The 15,305-nt window shown below is 42.1% G+C and overlaps 2 protein-coding genes across 2 annotated transcripts in view; one reads left to right on the top strand and one right to left on the bottom strand.

Annotated features, from left to right (window-relative positions):
• Positions 1–7,003, top strand: part of sntb1 (syntrophin, basic 1) — a 32,266-nt gene extending 25,263 nt beyond the window's left edge. The window contains exons 6-7 of the mRNA XM_036539291.1: positions 5,803–5,993; positions 6,727–7,003. Of these exons, the coding sequence (XP_036395184.1) occupies positions 5,803–5,993; positions 6,727–6,819 (284 nt within the window). The 3' untranslated portion in view covers positions 6,820–7,003. The remainder of the gene's footprint in view (positions 1–5,802; positions 5,994–6,726) is intronic.
• Positions 7,004–14,719: 7,716 nt separating this feature from the next.
• Positions 14,720–15,305, bottom strand: part of LOC118785063 (MDM2 binding protein) — a 27,111-nt gene continuing 26,525 nt past the window's right edge. Inside the window, exon 22 of the mRNA XM_036539591.1 lies at positions 14,720–14,972. Coding sequence (XP_036395484.1) covers positions 14,934–14,972 — 39 coding nt within the window. The 3' untranslated portion in view covers positions 14,720–14,933. The remainder of the gene's footprint in view (positions 14,973–15,305) is intronic.

Raw genomic sequence — 15,305 nt, 5'->3', positions numbered from 1 at the left:
GATACCGAAAAGAAAAAGATGCACACTTATTGTTTTAAAGGCCTTTTCTAAAATTCTTTGCATATGATATTAGACACATACATCTGGACTACATCACTCCAGCATGTTTTGAGATATATGAACAGCATTAGACCAGTATTAATTAGCTCAATGTTGGCTAACCATTTGTTCTTGATGTCCTCAGTTTTCAACCAGTTGTTTCTGGTAAAGTTGGCTGTACTTCTGCTTTGTGGCAGAATTAGTAAAATGTTACCCTAGTGTTTTAAATATGCCACTTTTCTCACAGTACACCACTCCCTGCTCAGCCTCATTGCTGTTGTCTTTCATTGAGGTTCAGTGAAACGGCCACAGAAGCTCCATCCCTCTGGCTTAACCTCTCTCCTGTAGTTTTCATGAAAGAGGTGCTCTGATGAGATTAAAGGGGGAGAGGCTTCAAGTTAGTGGTTGAAGTACTTGAGACCACCATGCCAATAGGAAGAGCTACGCAAACAGTGGCTCAGTGTTCTGCCTTGACTCGCAGGCCTGGGGAAATGTATTCCAGCCTCCAGACTGATAAACGGCACAGACGTCTGCTCAGTTCCTGTGTTTCTTTCTCCCCCTGCGAATTCCCTTCCCTGCATAGATTGTAAATTCCCATCTCATTACAAATGCACTGTGCAGTTAGGAACCGGACATGGGGGAGGGGATGGGGGGTTTGTTGCATTTTAGCCATATGGAAGACATTAAGGGGTTCCATTTTTAGATCGGAATGCCACTGCAAAAGTTCTGCCGCGTGTGGTCCCTCTGTGACGGGCACTGGCAGGGCATCATGGGAACTCCGTTCCTAGGGCGCTCCCCCTCCGACCACTCATGCCAGGGAAGGCCCTGGGGAGCTTTTCTGCAGACCCTTCTTACATCGTCATCCAAAGGACAGCCCAAATTCAGGCAGGATGCCCACATCTTCAGCACGGCACTGGCAGCCCCATATGGAAAGTGAATTGGGCACAGAATTCTGATAAACTGCTCTCACAATTACCCAGTTCCAGCAAATACATGTCTCAAAATATTTTTCACAGACATGATGTTGGAACTTAGCTGTGGAACAAGTTGACAAAGTGACAGGGGAGTCTTGTTCTTGACCTCAGACTATTCAAATCTCTTTAGCTCAATATTGACACGTTCATCCCTATCCAGGACAAAATTTCATTAATCCTTAATTAATCAAATTATCTATTTACAATGCCCTCCATATTTGTTAATATGCATGATTAAATGGGAAAAACAAAACAGCAAAAATGCAAAATAGCAGCAATGTATGTAGAGAATATATAAATATGTATAGAAATATATTTTTCTGCTTAAAACTATAAAATATTATACTTTAATCAACTGCATCACACAGATGCAAAGCCAGAGCATATGCAAACGATTGGTATATTATGAATCATACTATGTCAAAGAGACAGGAAATTGATAGCGAAGTGGATTAATGTGTACAGAGGGCCAGATGAAAGGGCCCTGTGTTCACAGCCTCACAGGCAGATGCCATGAACATGAAAACCCTCTGCGAAATTGGCTAGTGCTTTGTGGGCACAACAGACAACCCATTTTTGAAAAGAAAGGACTTTGTTCATGGTTCTCACTCGCTCAGATGCTCACGAAATCAGTCAAGATCGAAATTGATCCAACATCAATCAGTCAAAGTGACCACTTTGGTGTTCCGCAGTTTTCCTTTGGACATCCAAGACACATTTACAAAAAGTATTCTAAAATCAAACAACCAATGGTGCTTGCTTTTTTCTGCTTGGTTTGCAGGCTTGTCAGAGGAAATGCAGACCACATTAAGATTTCACTTGTGACATGTTACGATCCTGTAATGCATTAACACATCTCACTGGAGGAGGCGGGGTTCAATATCCGTCAAATGTGCGAGGGTGCAGTAGCAACAGCCTTTGATCAACACCGTGACTTTCACAGGCCCAAACGAAAAGCGTTTCTCGAGCAGCTCGCCGACTGCAACAGTGAATCTTGGATGAATGGTTAATTAAGCCAGCAGGATCAGCTGTTAACTGAAAGGCCATTAAAAGTCTGATTGGACCTCCCGATGGCTATCTTAAAGGCTGAAAGGCAACAACAGGAAAAAGGAAGGACCATAGTGTCTTTATCTGACATTGACAGAAAGCTGAGGGGTGCAGGCCACTGTGACATGCCACTCGGACTCTGTGATGCAGATTAGCTCTTGGAACTTCGGCCCGTGTTCCAGCCTGTCCAAAATTGGACAGCGCAGTAAACCACGGGGTGTTTTTTTTTTTTTTTGCAAGGAAGGGATCAACTCTGTATCAGATTAAGAATCTTTGTTTCTGGGACCTGGCCCATATTTGGGATTTTGGTGGGAAAGGCCCAACTGGCAGTGAAGGGAGGTTTCCATTACCTGTGCTTGGATTCTGGGAGAGGCGCCTGCTGCTCTTTCAGAGGGGGGGCCTGTCTTGCTGCATGAGTCTGACTCCAAAACGCATTTCCTTAGGGCAGACACCAGCCTGCCTCCCCCCCAATTTTGGTAATTCGCCAGCCCCCATGGCACACAAGGATATTCATATAATGGGTGCTGTGTCTCTCCTGTGGAGTTCATTCTCATCATCTTGATCTCTGGATGAAAATTAAGTTGCGCTCAAGGCCCTTGATGTCTGAATGACTGGAGTTGAAACATTTACTTTTATGGTCAACACAGCACAACACAGCCAATACTTTATATCCCCAATGGCTGCAGGAAATCTTTAAGTCTGGGCATGAGCTTGTTTGTTTGGTACCACAGACACATTCTGTAGGATGTATCCTGGGCAAACAGATTGGCTATGAAGTCAGGAGAAGAGGAGGGGCTGACTTTACATATTATGTGCCTGTAAAGTAAATCAGCCAGACGCCAGACACGGCTTAGAGCTGAGAGGGAGAGAGAGAGAGGGAGAGAGAGACCCTGGCTCTTTATGGAGGAAGGCACTATAAACATCACAGGCTGTAAATCACTATATAGAAGTGGTGGTAGTTATAGCAACCGAACCCGATATGCCATCCTGCGGGAGATTCTGTGCATTTCGCCACTCACTGTTGTGGGTGAAAGGGGGCCTTTTGTCTGGAGCTCAAAGTGTTTGGTGCAAGATGCACATTTTTGGTGGGAAAACCTGTGGACTCCCCGCACCAATAAAGCATTGCAGGTAGGAATAGTGTTGCACACCTGTGAGTTGAGCGGCGGGGAAGAGTGAACCTGCGCTTCACCAGAGACACTCTCACACATTCAGCTCCTAAGTGAGGATGGACTCATCGTCTGAAAACGCTTTTCACCTTGTCCAGAGCACATCACAGTTGGCTCGCTAAAAATCCACTCCGTGGCACATTGTTTTCAGACCGATGCAACCTGAAAGCGAGACATGCAAGCCCTGCAATGTGCGAGCTGGCGCACAGTTTGCCAGACTAATGTAAAAAAACACTAGCAGGCTGGTGCTCATACAATACAGAAGTAAATTTATCTTTCAGCACATGAGATACTGTTCAACAGGCTATGAGCCGCAGTGTGTTTGAAAGTATGAGAATAGTGATATTGGATATGTGCCGTCATGTGACGCATGTACTGGGACAGGCGCCGGGAGCCTCGCTGAGCAGCACAGCCCACTGTGAAATATTAAACATACTCTCGGAGGAAGGGCAAAGCATCACAGCATGTTTCTTATGTACAAATAGGCTTGAGAAGCATATTTGAAGTATTTCAGTTAATGCAAATCCCAATCTGTACATTCAAATTCAAATGTACATTCAAAGCTGCAAAATGAATTAAAGAATGGCTGTAAGTTTAAATTCATGCTGAAAACAAGACTTGGTATTTGACACCAAACTGGCATATATATGCAGAAATTTACTGTATGCATAAGTAATACTAATGTATTAAAATGTAAAAAAATTTGTTTACAGGAACGGGGATCGGGACACAAGCGCGGACCACCGGGTAAACGTAGCCAAGCGTTTAATTACAATCAGCAGGCAGTTCGTCGTACAGGGACAGGCAAGGTTCAGAAACACGGGGAAGCAGTCCGGGGGCAGATCCAGGATCGGAAGTCGGGGCGGGCAGAGTCGGTAACCAGGCGGGCGAAGAGAGTCAAACAGGATGAAGTCGGCGGGCGAAGGACGAAGTCGGGAGACAGGCAGGTTTCGGCAAACAGCAGAGAGCAGGTTTACTAAAGCGGGGACGAGACAGGAAGAAACTTACTGTAACGAACTAGCAACGAGACAGAGACACGAGGGGAAGATATAGGGCTGGGGTAACGAGGAGATGGGAAGCAGGTGAGCAGGCAGGCAGGTGCAGGCAATGAGGGAATAAGGTGGGCGGGGACCTGGCGGGGAGCCGGGCGGGGCAGGAACACAAGGGAAACAAAAGCACACGGACAGGGAAAACAAAAACACCGCGGCTTAAGGGGGCGGAGCCCTGACATCAACAAATGCAAAATAAAAACTTTTTAACTATTGCTCATAATTGTGTTGTCCTAGAAGTAGAGACTAAAACTACTCATATTGTGGTTCAGAACAGCTGTCAATTCACATTCTGTGGTTGGAACAACAGGATGGATAGAGATTTTTTTCAAGCTCAAGTGTAATATGGAACTGATACCAAGCAGACTGAAAATGCTCACATACAACGCTCACGATATTTATTTATATCCCTGATTAAACAGGAACAATAAATATGATATAACCAAAAAAGTACTCATTGGCTACTTATTCTGCTTAAATAATACATGTATGTTTATACAACAAGATGCTGCAGATGTTCTACCAGTCTGTGGTTTCCAGTGCCATCTTCTACGCGGTGGTGTGCTGGGGGTGTGGTCTGAAAGCTGGGGATGCAAACAGACTGAACAAGCTCATCATGAAAGCCAGCTCTGTCGTAGGAGGTGGAACTGAGCTGGACTTACTAGGGGCGCTGGTGGAGAGAAGGATGCTTAACAAGCTGGTGAGCATCCTAAACAACACCTCCCATCCTCTCCATGACGGGCTTGTGAAGATGAAGAGCACCTTCAGTGGCAGGCTGATCTCCCCAAAATGTTCCACTGAGAGGCACAGAAGGTCTTTTCTGCCTGCATCCATCAAATTATACAACTCCTCCCCTCTCGGCTGCAACATGGGATTGACTGGCACCTGATGCCCTGTGCTGTTCCCCCCCACACACACACACACACACACACATACATAATCGTTGCACATGGGACAATAACTGTTCTCTAGCCATCTGGTCAGGATTTGCACTATACAGTTATCATTGTTTTGCAATTGTACAACAATAACTGTTTTTCTACTGCACTTCATACTGTATAATGGCAATAACCTTACCCTTGTTTATTCTTGTTTCATAATTCATTTTATACTATGTATATAATCATAGCACAAGCATGATAACTTCTCAACGCATAATTGCACAAACTTCTTTCTATTTGTTGTATTTTATACCTCTTTATTTATTTGATTCAATTTATTCTTTTGTTGTTTTTGATGTGTGCCGGACGGTGCAGTTGTGACACTCAAATTTCCCTCGGGATTAATAAAGTATTTCTTATTCTTATTCTTATTCTTATACTCATTAATCTGGCAGAAGCTCCTATCTAGGGCATCTTATAAAGTGAGGTTATAGTGCATATTAGTGCATATAATGAATGTAACCTAAAGTAGAGGCAAAAAAAGAAATTTGACGTTTTAGGGCTGCAGAGCTGTTGCGTAATCAAGGGCTAGTTTCATATCTATGTTTTTCTGCTCTGGTAAAACCCAGTTACCCTCTCGTTTCAGGCTGCATGTATAAGAACCAGGAGTGCCGGCTGGTCATCCACTATGAGCAGGGCTTCTCGGTGCTGGCCGAGCTGGAGGAGGGGTGCCTGCTCAAGCCCCTGTTCAGCTACCCTTTTGAGAAGCTCAAGATGTCTTCCGATGATGGCGTGCGCATGCTTTTCTTGGACTTTGGGGGAAAGGAGGGCGAAATTGTGAGTACCCGGTAGTTTTTACAGACTCGTGGTACACAAACTCTCAGCCGAGCGGTCGAGGCTGTGCTCTTGTGGCCCTGGTTGATAACAACAGCTTGGTACATCTCACTTTGGTGTTGCTTGTCACGTAACACATCTTTTTTTGTTTCTTAACCTGTAAGAAGAAAGAAGGGAAACATTCCAGGCAGTCCTGAGAAGTATTTATGGGGAAAAAAATGCTTGTCCAAGTTGTGTCCTTTTAGCAGTAGTTACAGCAGTTCCTGAGAATACTGGAAAGTTGAGTAATGAGCAATTTGCGATGAATGCCATTTATAGAATCATTCCAGGAAAAACAGGATGTGAGTCATGTACAAACAAATGCAGGTAGGACTCAGCCTGAATGTGCATTTTAATGAGAAGTTCTTTATGTGTCCATGTCTATGTCATATGGCACTGTGGTATAGTCACATTTTGTGTCTTCATTGCTCTAATTGAATAATGCTTTGGATCGTTTCATTGCATTACATTATTATTAGTTAGCAGATGCTCTTATCCAGAATGGCTTACATAAGTTACAATTTGTCCATTTATATAGCTGGATATTTACTGAGGCATTTGTGGGTTAAGTACACAGGGTACAACAGCAGCTGGGAAGCAAATCAGCAACCTCTCAGTTACAGTCCCTGCGCCTTACCACTACACCACACTGCTGCCCAGATATGTTCCAAATTTTTTCCTGTTTTCTCTTTCAAAGCAACTGGACCTCCACTCCTGCCCAAAGCCCATCGTCTTCATCCTCCACTCGTTCCTGTCTGCAAAGATTGCCAGGCTTGGTCTGGTGGCGTGAGGTGGACAGAAGCATTCTGAGGTGCATCAAAGACAAGACATGCACCTTGGAACTAAAAGACTGAAAGACTACACAATCGACACACGATCTGCACTGATCCAGAGTCAGCCAGCTCCAAATAAACAGATCGTATTTCAGATGCCAATTAGCCCATTTCTGTATTTATAGAATGACACACATTATCCACAGAATATTAACAGTGAAATGATAAATGCTATTACTCAAGAAGTGATTTTTTAATCTTATGCTTTAGTAAAAATGAGCAGAACACTAACCTGTTGTTTGCAACTAAAAAATTACTGGAAGTATTAATTAGCATTCATTCCATGCTAAGACATTTGATTAGCGAGATGTCTGCTGATTTTTTAGAACTAAAGAACTAACCTTAAAATGCTATTAAGGGTAAAATGAAAGACTTGGTTGTGTGACAGCTGCCTGTAGCTTCAAGTAAACTGTCGTACATATTTGGCAGCTAATGTGAATGATTAGATATCTTTGAATCTTTGTTAATACACACAAATTACAATATTATTTAAAACCTGAAAATCCTCTTGTTACTAGCTTTGTCTTTACTGTGATAATTTTCTCCATATGAACTGATTTGGGAAAAAAATTCTGTCACAGTTAATAATACCCCTCCACTTGCATACAAACATCACATGTCTTTACAAGTCTTGCCAAGTCTTGACAACAGTGTCAGAACATAGATGCACCCTGAACATTCACTATGATGCCAGGAGAGCAGGAATCAGGTTGGCATGGGTCTAATGTTCCAGAAGTGTTACACAAAATGTTGCTGGTACTGTAATGTGACAGTTCCATCTTGTGGAATGTGCCAACTCCTTCCCCTTTTCTGAAATGAACAATATTTCATGTTGTGGTCATTAAAAACTGTCTCATTTTGTGCATGAACACACAGTCTCTTGACGGTATTCAGCCCTCTTGTCATGTGCTCACAGACAGGAGCATTGTTTGGATCTGAATGTGGACTTGCAAATCAAAGGCCGGGAGAGGTTCCAAGTTAACCAGTAATTAGAGTGGGTATTGTCTAGAGCTGGGGGCTCCCAGCAGTTTGCTCCATAGCAAGGTTGTAGATTTCGGGGGCAAAGACAAGCCCTTTCGCAATGGCCCTGCAGGACATCCGGTGGTCCCACCACAAATCATTCCGGTAACATTCCTCGGTATGCTGTGACCTCTCGGAGACTTCCTGGAAGCGGACACCAGGGCAGACGATACGGTAAACAGGGGTCTGAAATAAAGCAAACATGCCTTTTAGCAAACGAGCCATACAAACTGGCGCCATTCCCTGTGATCATCCAAATTGTGGACGTTTGCAATGTAAAGCCGTTCTGTGATGTTTTCCCCACAGCTTAGTTTTTCACCTGTTCCTCAGAGCCCACACTAGTTTCTCTTATTGTTAAGGCAGTTCCACTCCAGGTCTTACTCTTACAAGTCTAATTTAATATAAATACATGATCCTTCTGTGATCTCTAACATGGCAATTCTGACAATAGCATGCAGTACCTGTCCATCGACTTTGGAATTGAAATTAGCTCATTTTTTTAAATAAGGTCAATTTTTTCACACATCAAAAATTATTATTATTAAGACACTGTTTGATACATGTTTCATTGCTGGAGCTTCTGCAGTTCTTATGACATCCACGTGTGGCCATTCTCATCTTGACACTACAATTAATTAACAAAGCTCCTTTCAGAGGTAGAATTCTCCAGGAAGATACTCCTTAGCAACCAAGCACATTGAGTCCCTTGCACTAAATACGATGAATTACTGTAAACCCCCTCCCCTCAAGAATGCTTTAGGGCCTTGAACTGAAATGCATGCAGTTGCAAAACACTGCTTGAGAATAGTAAATGCCTGGCCCTTTCTTACAGCCAACGTGAAAGTCTATATGTACATGGTGAGGTTTAGGCATTTACACCTGCCAGCATTCTGACTTGGGTTCTGCTCAAGGTTTCTTCCCATTAGTCAGGGAGTTTTTCCTTGCCACTGTCACCTTTGGCTTGCTCTGAGGGGGTATCAGGCCTGGAATACCGATATAAAGTTGCTTCGTGACAACTCATGTTGTAAAAAGCGCTATATAAATAAAACCGAATTGAATTTAATTGAATTGACTCAGCTTCCAAGCTGGCGTAAGATCTACCTGGTCATAGTGTTACAGCTACAAATGCTTTTTCCATCTCCTTTATCTTCACATGGAGCCAAAGCATTCAATAAGACTGAATTGGACCCCATTAAACCAGACATGATTTGTTGATGGACACCTTGGCCACTTTTCTCACAGAGGTTTTTGACCTTTTTGCCAGGCCAACACTTTACAACAAAAAAATTGCCTAAAACCAAACTCCTATGGGAATGTTAAGCCCTCTGTGTGTTGTTTTTGGGTACACTGGTCAGCATGTTTAATGCTTTCTTCATTTAGCTGATGTCCTTTGCTGAATTCTTACAGGCTTCACAAAATGATGAATTATATATTTTTATTATACATAATTGTTTAAAGAGCCATCTGTATTCGCCTGTGTGTCCCCATTCATTCAGGCCTCTTGACATGAAGACCCAGGTTTGGTAAGCAGAGTTGCCTAAATTATATTTTATCATTGTAGTACAGGCAGATCATATTTTGTGATTTTGTTATACATCTTGTGTGAAGTCTACACTAACAATGACCTGTGAAATTGCAATCCAGACCAATGAAATTGCAAAGGAAAAATTTCTGAGAGAAAAAGATCAGTTTGCACCTCACTTGCAACTCACTAACAAGAAATTTTCTCTCACTTTCCTCAACTGAACATTGCAAGCGCTTGAAATATGCCCTGCGTCACCTGCAGGAAGTGGGCAATGCGGACTGCAGATTGGAAGGTCTTAGCTGTCCTGCCGTGTCCTGCAATTTACAGCAGCGCCCACTGTGAAAGCGCACTTCGCCCATAGCTTTTCGAGGTCTTCCATTTGCCTGAATGAAATCGACATGTAATGGGCCTTTAAAATTGCGAAGCCAAACACCCTCACACAGCCTTTAGAGTGTCCACAGCAACCATACAATTTGCTGTTCTGTTTTTCCAGAATGCACAGGCCCTGCTTGGCCTGGAACGGAGGCGGAGGGGCTTTTGAAAGCTGACGCGCATCGTTCACAGGAAATGGGGCTGAAAATGTGGCAGCTTTGCATGTAGGCATGAGCACTTGAAAGGCCGCAGCTTCAATAAAAATGTTTTCCCGCTGAGCAGTACGGCACCCATGTGTGGCCATGGTGAAACATTACGTTATCTTTGCATGCAAAAGAAGCTGGAAACTGGCAGTTGCTGGGTAACATGGTTTCATGAATGGCTTTGGGCTCATTATTGCAAAATGACTTACATTCACTGCCACCTTACTTATGCCACCCTACAGAAAATACCTGTCTGTGTTTCAACAAAATAAGAGGCCTCACATACCTTCCATACTGGCAAGTGATTCTGATGGGTTAAAATGATTCCATTATAAACAGTTGGCTAGTATGTAGTGTATTCTGGTGCTGTCAGCACATGATGCAAAATCTCCTACTGCACGATCGCCTGGCGTATTTCTGTTGTATCACCTCTATGTAAATTCCATGAAACCTGTAGTCACAATTGGATCCTTATCTCCACTGTCTCAAGAAAGTAATAAATAAATAATAATAAATATAAATAAATGTGTCTGTATACACACACACACACACACATTTCAGCACTCCATTTGCAAACACCTAATTAAAAAGTGTGGGTGTGATACCATACCCTGTGGGCATGTACCATACCTTGTGTTTGTGGGCAGTAAGGTTAAAGCTAATTGCTAATAAATAGCATACTTTTCACTGATTTTCCAACTTATCTTGTATTACAGTAATACCTAGTCAATAGTGGTACATACAAGCCAGCTACGGTCTACATTTGTTAGAGAACATCCGCTAGTCACCAGCTTCGCTAACAAGTGCACAGCTATATAGTTATAGTTATATAGTTATAGTTATATATAGCCACATTCATAACCACTTAATTACAATGTAATAGTTTGCGATTTGCATCTGTAAAGTAGGCCTATACCACATAGTGGGGGAGGTACAGGTTGAGCGCTACAACTACTACAGTTTTGCTACTTAATTACTCTTTAATTCTGAACAATAATCTATCAGTTTCAGAAAAATGGCACGCTCTATCGCTTTAAGAGCACGAATAAATTTCATTTGCTTTGTCGTTAGTTTCATAGTAAGTAGACGTTAACTCAAACTGAAACGTTTTTTGCGATAAAGAAGGATATGATCTGCATGGGACTCTTAACTGGTAATTGTGGCCTTGACCAAAGAGAACATGTACTAACATATTTCTTTATTCATCAAACCACAAGTTTCCCGTCTCCACGTAGCCTTTCGCAGGGGGGAGTCATTAGTCCAGATAAACCACAACACCAACACCGCTACAAAAAAGGTCTGTGGGAAAGTACAGAGAGGCATTTCTGAAGCGTGTGCCCTTCAGGGGAGCCCAGCGTTACCAATGTATGGCACGACCCACATTTCCCACAATGCCCCAATAGCCCTGCGTGCCCAAGAGAGAACAATGCTCCTGTGTTGCACAAGAATTCGCTTGCTTGCGCTGCCAAGTCGCCCCTCAGCTTACAGTACTCTCTGGGTGAACCGGGGGATGAAAGACACGGTGGCAGCGATGTCATTCTGCAAACACGCACACCGGGCTTGTCTTGTTTTTCTTTTCGAAAGCTGTCTTTCGCTTTTTCGTTCGTTGCCGGCAAATACCTTCAGATAATAATAGAGAACAAACCTGGAACTGCGCATACCGTGAGCACAGAGAGAGACCCGAGGCGCTCAGATGTTGTTAATCCATCAAGATTTGTGCATCGCTGTTTTGACATTAAACACCGAGTGGAGCGATGACGCTATCTTATCCAGGTTGCAGGGCACTTAAAATCGTATAAGCAGATCGGCGTAGAAATCACTTTTCACCTGACATCTCACATCAGCTTCAGTGTTGCTTATTTCACGGCTGGATGGTTTCCCTGTAATTGAGTTACATTGCTAAAAGATGACGGAAAAACCTAACACGGGCAGACTTCGAACGCTGAAGTTTACCACTGACAGGTATAGTGGTAAATAAAGTTTTCGAGATACAGACTTTAAAGAGAATTCCAATTGCCTGTGAGGATTGATGAAGCTCTGTAGAAGCTAGAAATGTGGCTATGTGCATTTTCTCCAGTTTGAAAGATCATCATAAAAGAATAAATTACTACGTTAACATAGAATCGACTTTTCACAACGTCCCGATAGAATCATACTTGTAGTAATTTAGACTCCCTGGAAATTACGGAAGCAATGGTGATATATATTTTTTTACTTTCTCAAACTGGCCTATATTAGTTTTTCTCTCTGCAATAAAATTAACAGAGATTAACCCAAATATTCCAAAGTCTTTTACAGGCTGCCTCACTGGTAAGCCTTTCTCAGTTCTGATGCGTTTATAAAAGCTCGCATATAATTCATTTCATGATTATTTCCACGTGTGTCCTTGGCTTCATTTCAGTACTTCAGTACTACATCTCTCAGTCCAGGTCCCACAGTAGCACTGTGCATGCAGGTTTTTGTTCAAACAGAACTCTGCATTAATGAGATTTTAGGAGTTGTTAATTAAGTTCTAGTCTGGCATCTCTAGAGAGTTGTCTGCTTCAGGTTTTTAAGGATAGAAATGTGTTGTTGGGACTACATTTGTGCCATTAAAATTATTTTTAAAAGTTATGGTACTTCAACACATGTTTGAACTTACTATTAGCTGCTCTGCTGATTACATTAAATTTAAAAGTCATCATGTTCAACCAAATTTATATTCCTGAGGATCATATTTTAAAAAGTTTCAGAAATACTCAGCTCAAATACCTTCAGCTGTACATATTTTCATCCATTTCACAATATTTTGTATACTTTATACCCTTCCACCATTGGGCGTTGTTATGCAGCCTTCCATGGCCATTTTCTGGCTTCATTTAAGTGTTTGTATGTAATAAAAGTGCCTTACAAAGCTGCACTTTCCCAGGCCCCTCCATGTTCTGCAGAGTTTCAGTGAATTACTCCAGAGGGGTCACAGCAATTTCATCCTTTCTGCAATTGGCGTGTCATCAGATTTCAAGTGAAAACAGCACTCATTTAGCCAAAGTTCTGAATTCTGCCTTGTTTCTTACAAATCTGTTTGCTTTACATCACTGACTGAACTACAGCTTGTAAAAACAAAAAAAGGAAAAAAAATGTATGCAGCCTTGAGCAATCAGGTGTTAATCTACCATTAACTACAATGGTACTATTCAGGTGTTTGTTAGCTTGACAGGAAGAATTTTACAAATCCCATACTGAGTGCCTGAAGTATGCAGCAAGCTAGCAGCTGCAGCAGTTTGCCATTACTGCACTATGGACAGAGCAAGGACAACCAGCCAAGACACCAGAGCAGTCATCTGTCAGAGAATTCATCTCAAACAGATCATGCTTGAGCATGGCACTTTGTTACAGTGCCCCAAACAAAAATTCTGTAAAAAGAAAGAAAAAAAGACAAATAAGTCTATATCAAAGGGGTAAGAGAAGGCATGGGTTTAAAAGGTGGACATTAAAATTTGAAGATTTGTCTATGAGGTTAAGCATTTAGGATTACTGCTTTCAGGAGAGATAAATGAAAATTGATGGCAAGGTTCTAACTATTCTATTTCCAATGTTGTGGAAGCTTCTCTTTTCAAGGTTGGTAACTGTCAGATGATGGCAAACCCAGGTCAGTATTCAATCAACAGACCAAGCAAACCTAATGAATTAGAAGCAACCAGAAACAACCCCAGTGTTTAGAGTTTGTCCATAGAACTAGATTTGGGAAGCAATGCTCTAATAAGTGTATGTATTGCTGCACACACCATCAAACGGCACTGATTCATGAATTTAAGGGAGGGGTTAAGGGGGTTATCGGGGTGGATAAGCAAAGCCGTCTAGAATTCAGTTCTGCACACAGAAAACAGTTATCAAAGGAGGTTCACAGCTGTAAACATAAAAATCCTTTTTCATTTTTATGTCATGGTCTACGTGCTGAATGACAGCGGCTTTTCATAACCAAGGGGTTCTTAAATGTGTGTGTATTGTGATGTATGGCAAGTAACCGCCCCAAAAAAGCACAGTGCCTCTCCACAGCCCCGCTCCATCAGAGACTGAAGGACAAGTGGCCTGCTTTTTTGTAAACTTTCTGACCTGGGAAAGATTAACTTTTTTTCCCCTCTTTCTGAGTTTAAGCAGAGAAAACAAACTGACAATGTTTTGGTTGTGCATACATGAAAATGTCACTTTTAAAGTCTTCTTTCAATATACATTATAAACCTTGGCTTTGTTTTACTATGAAATCACAAATATGTACTGGATTTGGCAGGAAGAGGTAATAATTACATTTTAGTCTTGGCTTTCTCATACACTCAAAATTCCAGGCTTCAATCAGTTAAAAAACAGGCAACTATAAAAACACTTTAATACACTGTATATTGTTTCTCAATACACTTACATTTGCAAAATATTTCAGAGAACCACAAAAACAGACAAATAAGATACCTCCATATTCACGGACATCCTGGAGCACTTGATGAATACAGAAAGTAATGTTAAAAGTGGAATTAATACATTGTGCACTTTTCTGGCCAATGAGATTCTACCACACATTTTCAAACCACAACACTGCTTGAAAGCAGCAACAGCAGACTTCACTGATCATTTCCTCTCTTCTCCATCTCGCCTCTCACAAAGGAAGTCTTCGCATTGTCTTTGATGTAGGTTAAGATACTTAATCAGAAGAGAAAGGTTTTTAGAAAAATGTGAAAATCACAAATACTCCCACACAGCTGGTGTTGCCATGGTGAAATAAGGCCCACGTGGCTCTGTAACCTGAAAGCATTCAACCACCAATGGTTGTGCAGGTGACCTCCCTTCTCCACCAATGGTTGTGTAGATGACTTCCCTTCTTCACCAATTGTTGTGTAGTTGACCTCCTTTCTCCACCAGTGGTTGTGTCGTAATTATCCTCCCTTCTCCACCAGTAGTTGTGTATATGCCCCCCCTCTGCTCATTTTCTGGAGGCTTTTTCTAGAACCCATTCGATGACCTGTCAAGAAAAAGAGAACAAGAATTCAAAATGAATGCAAGTTGTGAGTTACATACAGGCCAACAGTGCTATAGACAACAGAAACCACCAGAGGGCCAGGCCACATGGTTGATAGTTGTGCTGGTGTGGGTAACTGAAGCAAATGCTTTCAGCTTACAAAAACCGCTTGAACCACACTTTGATGATGACGCAGATAAAACAAGTTTCGGGTGAAGGTATATATGTCAAAAAAAGTCCAAACCAAGCCAATGAGTGAGATGTCTATGTCACACGATGACAAGTCTAGTAAAGTTGCAGTCCTTCTGAGAGTGCAATGCTTGGCCACATCCGATG

This window comes from Megalops cyprinoides, chromosome 10 (assembly GCF_013368585.1).
Source record: "Megalops cyprinoides isolate fMegCyp1 chromosome 10, fMegCyp1.pri, whole genome shotgun sequence".
In the NCBI taxonomy this organism is placed as follows: domain Eukaryota; kingdom Metazoa; phylum Chordata; class Actinopteri; order Elopiformes; family Megalopidae; genus Megalops; species Megalops cyprinoides.
This window is presented reverse-complemented; position numbering and strand designations above follow the sequence as displayed.